The 5,889-nt window shown below is 47.9% G+C and overlaps 1 protein-coding gene across 2 annotated transcripts in view; it reads right to left on the bottom strand.

Moving 5' to 3' along the window:
* Window positions 1-14: 14 nt before the first annotated feature.
* Window positions 15-5,889, bottom strand: part of LOC127749233 (serine protease snake-like) — an 18,563-nt gene continuing 12,688 nt past the window's right edge. Inside the window, exons 3-4 of one of the 2 annotated variants that reach the window (XM_052266571.1) lie at window positions 1,833-2,047; window positions 15-872 (exon numbers count right to left, since the gene is read on the bottom strand). In XM_052266571.1, coding sequence (XP_052122531.1) covers window positions 574-872; window positions 1,833-2,047 — 514 coding nt within the window. In that variant the 3' untranslated portion in view covers window positions 15-573. The remainder of the gene's footprint in view (window positions 873-1,832; window positions 2,048-5,889) is intronic. The other variant, XM_052266570.1, reaches the window with a different exon arrangement.

Here is a 5,889-nt window from a genome sequence, read left to right as displayed (position 1 = left end):
AGATAAACTGTAAAAATTGTTTAGGGAAAGTTCAAAACAATTGACTGGAAAATTTGAAATCCAAACATTTTGGAAACATAATTTGAAAAACGATTTAGAAGGTTCAAAACTTTCTTGAAAATTGTCATTGAATTTTTGACTCACATAAATTAATTCCTAAAATTCATCATTTTTGTTGACTATACGTAGTTTTGGTGTGTGAAATGGAACGTTTCTGTTTTCCAAATTGTTTGGAAATTTCCAATAAGGAATATTCATTCTTGCAACCTACTCTGGAAACCTAAGTGTGTACTTGAATGCAGGTACTGTGTAATTTTATGTAGTACACACTTAATATCTTTCATAAATACATAGAGGTTTTACTGGATACTTAACCAAGTACACATTACCTCCTGAATACATGTGAGTATGCAGGAAGTACTGCACTCTAGTACAAACTTGGGTTTCCGAAGTATTTGTACAGATGCTCGTGGGAAAATTACGACATTTAATTAAAGTGTGAAATTCACGAGATCCAATGGAAATTATTATTCTATTTTACTGTTGACTGTAATGCTGTTTAAACAATTTAAGTTAACCCTGCAACATATCAGGTTGTAAGTTTCTAGCCTCACCGCGCTGCAGCGCGCCGAGAAGTACAAAGCTCACGCGTGTGCTGCCGGCGGCCGCACAGTGTGCAGCGGTGAGCACCCAGTCAGGGGCGATGAGAGAGCCGCCGCACGACCAGGACAGCGCCGCGGGGTTATCGCCGTAGCCCAGGAGAGCCATGTGGGGGAACTCCATTCGGTCGGCCGGCTCACCGTCGGAGGGCGCGGACGCTGTGAGCGTGGGCGAAGCCAGGGCGCACGCGGCGCGCCTGTACGTGTCGCACTCTGTGGGGGCACAGTGCGTCAGCAGGATGCAGTACAAAAAGGGTTAAAAGTCGCAAACTAGAAGGTGCGGGTTACGACAGACTACGTGGACTAGGTCTCTTAACACGTTGCTTGCGGCATGACCACGTGTACACTGTTAGAAATTCTGTACGGAAGTATACTTCCGTATACGGTTTGCCTTTGGTCGATACATCTTGTATATTTTCTGTACAGGCCAGACCGCAAAGATATGTTATGGACCGACTTCAGTGTTTAAGCCAAGTGCTGAACTGACCACAAACACGGTTAGCGAAGTTACCGTACATTCTGTACGGGGTTGACCGAAGGGTAAGATGCGCAATGATGGACACCTGCCCAGTGATGGACACGCCTTTTTTCTTGGAATGTAACGATCGAAGCGAGATTGTTTGGTTTATAGCACTCCGGTAGGGGTCCTACGAGAACATTACTTTCATAGGTACAAGGTCGTAAAGTGAAAAGTTTGACAGTGTCCATCACTGGTACAGTGTCCATCACTGGGCACCTTACCCTCATCCAAAATTACAGTCACTGACCTGATGAAAATTAATTTTGTGTTTTGCGCCCCTTTACTGTTCTCCTTCTCGTTTCTTCCTCACAAGCCTTCTAACGGTCATTCCATTACACACGGTAAAAAAAGTCTCATATTCTCAGGAAAAAGGGAAAACTTTGAGGAACTCCCTTGGTTTGTGGAAAGCTCGTCAGATTTCGAGGGAGTCTCCTCAAAAAATGTGTCACTCTTCCTTATTTTTTGAGGAGGTTCCTCAAAATCTGATGATTTGAGAATCTGAAGATTTGAGGAGTTCTCCTCAAATCTGGGAGATCCTCAAAGTTTTCCCTTTCTCCTCAAAAAAATGAGACATTGTTTTTACCGTGCATCTATTCGCGCGCGTTCTCGTAATCTAGTTGTGAGAAGTTGATGAGAAATGACTTGACTCTTACTTCTGTCCGCAGTAGAGCGATGTGCGCTGGAAGCTTTTGGTGGGCTCGAAAGTAGCCTCTCACATGACTCCGTGACTGGCTCTGCGGCGACGCGGCCATAGCCAGTGGGCGACGAGGTTGGAGCTAGCGTGGGATACACGGAGGGTGGATTCACCGGAGGTGGGCGGTGTGCTGCGGGCGTAGTGCAGCAGACAATAGGTACAAGGGATTGGAACCTACGGAAGAAGAAAAGCAAGTTTAATGTGAGGGGGGGGGGGAGGCAACTGCAATATTGGAAAATGACCAAAATCTAAAATGATACCAGAAAACAAAATAATTAAATTTTTGGCATATTCCACTCTGTATTTTACGTTTTAAATGTTACTAATTTAAAAGTTTGTTTCTAGTTCTTCCGCGGTAGTTTTTAGTGCTCAGCCCTCAGTAATTGGAAGTGGGAGTGTGATGACTTTTGATCTCGACAAATGAGTGTTGTCAACAGATTTAACATACTATGTATCGAGCAATAGTACTAGCTATTTGTACGCCAGACCACGTCTCGCGTAACAGGCTTCGCGATATCTCACGAAACACTGTTACGCTGCGACGCGCCTGGCGCCTGTGCCGTCTTCTTTAAAGTGCTCTCGCTTCGCTCCCAAAACCATTTTAACTAGCAGTAGGGGGCACGTTGAGCTTCACGTCGCGACTCGAGAAAACGACCCCTCTCGGCGTATGTGGGGGTACGGACCCTGGGTAGGGCGTAACCAAGGGCGTAACAGTAACTCAACAAAATCTCAGACAGTTGAGATTTTTTTATTAATTTTTCTTCGCCAAAACCTGCGTGGGCATGACACTAACCATGAGAGAAGGGCGCCCTGGAGAAGAAGCTTTACAGCCCCTGGACCCCGCTTTTGGACCTGGGAAACCAATAGGCTCTGGCTGCGTTCATTCCTCGCACACGGCGTTGAGTTCATGAGATTCCTGACTGTTTTCCCTATAGAACTGTCTTTTGCCCGACTTTCTGCGATCAAAATTGCGCTTAACAGAGCCGATCACTAAGCGCATTCGAGGTCGGCGGAGCCGGAGGCCGCCCTGGCTGCCAGCCGGTCTGGGCGGTTTCGCCCTGTTCGAGCTCGCAGCGCCCTTATGTGTCGACCAAATGAGTTAAGATTTGGTACCTGAGGGTTTTCGAGCATGCCGATTTCATTTCCGGTGTCAGATTTTACTTCCGGGGTCATCCTAGGGGCGTTATCGGGGACCTTGACCATTGGGTTCCCCCGGAACGACCCAGGTCGGAAAAACCATAACAAAGAAGGTGGGGAACCGCCATTGGGGATAAACGCACTTACTTTGGTCGAAATCTGGATGGGGAACCACCCAACTGGCATGCCCACCAGTGGACCAAAAAATGTCATTTTAAGGTCCAACAAATTTTACCTTCTTCCTTCTTTTGCACACCTCCTCGGCCCGCCTCATCGGCCCGCCTCCTTTGCCTACCTCCTCAGACCCTCGGCCCAGCGACACCGTGCCCCTGCGCCCCGCCGCCCTTGTGTCCTTCTGACTCTGGGCCCTAGCGGCCCTAGCGCCCCCGCGTGAGGTAATGCCTGAGTCATTCCGGTCGCCTGTTTCACCACCCAGTCTTTGAACGCTTATAACTTTAAAACCGTTCGAGATACGGCTCTGAAAATAAAATTTTGGTGCTTTAGCACTCTATTTTAGCGAGACGAATCGATTGGTGTATAAAAAGTCAAGATTCAATAGACTCAATCTCGGCTTGCCACGCGCAAGCACTAAAAAAAAAAAAAAAAACGTTTTGGGCTAGTAGTGGAAGTTAATCTCGCGCGTAAAGGCACTGGGGCCATGCCGTGCCATGGGGATCAAGCCACCCTGTGCCATTCTCTTTTCACCCTCCGACCTCCAACTCCCTACCAATGCCGCTCGTTCACGGGCGCAGGCCGACTAAAGGAGACTCACTGCTTGAGTCCCATCAGTCAACGTCCATAGCTTGCTGGTTGTGACGCTCCGCCACGTACCACCTTCAAAACAAGTAAGACTAATCGCAATTACTTTTGTTATGCAGCTCTCAACACCCTGCTCGAAGCCGCGCTCGCAGACCATGTGGACGCGTTGGGCCTGTCTCTAGAAGCACCGGACGTCCTATACGCTTCGTGCTCGGTCTGCTTCGCGCCTGTGGCCATCAATCACCCCACGAAGGGCCTCGTCAGGGACGAACAAGTCCGGACCCTGCCTTGCCAGTGTTTTTTTTCGGGAATGAAAACCATCGTGCGAGAAACACCAGCAAAGCTTGTGAAGGGGAGGTTGGTGTCCGTGCCCCACAGAGCTCTGCGAGCATGCCTCCGGCTCGTCGACGGTACCATCAAGGCGGAGCTGGAGCGCATGCTGCGCGCCCTCATGGACAGGGGCCGACTTGCGTTGGTGTTACCCGGCGGCACAAACCGCGAAGTGCTACTCGCCAATTCTTAAAAGGATAGATCGTGCGTATCGCAGCGCAAAGAGCTCCGCTCATCTGACCGTATAAATATCACCTTTCCTTCCCACTGCTGATCCGTGTACATACACTGTTCACCTCGCTCTGTCGTTCATTCAACTTTATCCTCTACATTCTCATTCTTGTTGAATTGTTTGAGTGTTAAAATGACTGCTTCATTGCAATCAATGCCAGCGGACATTTTTTTGCTGTTGGCACAGTATCTGCCAGGAAACGACCTGATTGCTCTAAGCCAATCGTGTCACGCAGCAAGAGTTGTCTATCTTTTAGGCAACAATTTTTGGGGAACTCGGACGTTCTGCTTTGAACTTGCGGCCGAGTCCCAACTTTTCCCGCTAGCTGAGGTGACCTGCGCCCGTCTGACGATACAGGGAGACAGGCAGAAGAGGGACTGGAGATTAAAGTGGGTTCTGGACGCCTTCAAAAGCGTGCCGGAACTCATATTAATTGATATTCCCGATAATTTGCCTGACTACTTATGTTTCAGAAAGGAGGCAGGAGAGTTCAGGTTCCTCTTCACCCATTGGTATGAGAACTGAACTCAGTCTCAACTGGCAATTTTTCTAAGCTGTCGGAGGCAACTCTGACGGCGTGGCCGGGCCTTGCACTACGGCCCGGCCACCCAAAAAATCACAACACTTTCCGGCATTTGGCAGGATAACAGATTATTTTCGATTCCCAAAAGCGATAGAAGTTATATCAAATATAAACCTATTGCCGACATGCACAGACCCTCCCGCGCGGCCTGGTTGGCGAGACGAATCGATTGATGTATGTAAACCACCCCCCACACAAAGTACGATGTTCAATTTTCGCCCGACTTCGTTAACGCCAGTGTGTATGGATCCCTCCGACGGGCATGGAGAACGTGTGTGTGTGTGTGCGCGACCAAAACGTGACTCTGGAGTGCCATGCGTTGCGCTCTCTTCTCAGGAAGCCCTAGAGGACGTAAAGTGCATGTTTGTGTCAGTGGATCATGCCTTTGCCAGCAGTCTTTGCCACCCCGCTACTGAAAAGTGATATTCAAGGGAGTGTGCGGTTTACAAGGAAATAGAAACAATGAAAACTATTCTTGGCGCACTGAATTGCGAGGATGTCCAGTTCAGACCTTCAGCCATTGGAAAAAAAGTGGAAAACCGCACAACTTTGCATGTTAAATCACTCGTCAAACAAGATGTTGTCAAGTTCTTCATTCGAAGTTTAAAAGAAATGCCATGGCATGAGTTTCTAGCACGGATGCAAATTTCCACGATACGATAAAAAAAATAAAATTGGCCCACGTGAAGTTTTTGTTTGTGGTGATTTCGCTGAAAACTATTGTTTTGTTATTCAAAAGAGTGTGCAAGGTAAGTAATGAAAGAACGGAACAGGCAACAATCCACCCATTTGTCTGCTTTACTCTGGAAACCGAAGTGTGTACTTGGACACAGGAAATACTGCGTACTTGTTGATATTCAGTATTTCCTGCGTACTTGGCCATGTATTCAGTATTTCCTGCGCACTTGGTTAAGTGGTGTCGACCCAGGAATCGGTTGGTTAAGTACGCAGGAAATACTGAATACATGAGTAGGT

This window comes from Frankliniella occidentalis, unplaced genomic scaffold (genome assembly GCF_000697945.3).
Source record: "Frankliniella occidentalis isolate FOCC.00 unplaced genomic scaffold, Focc_3.1 Scaffold40, whole genome shotgun sequence".
Taxonomy (NCBI): domain Eukaryota; kingdom Metazoa; phylum Arthropoda; class Insecta; order Thysanoptera; family Thripidae; genus Frankliniella; species Frankliniella occidentalis.
This window is presented reverse-complemented; position numbering and strand designations above follow the sequence as displayed.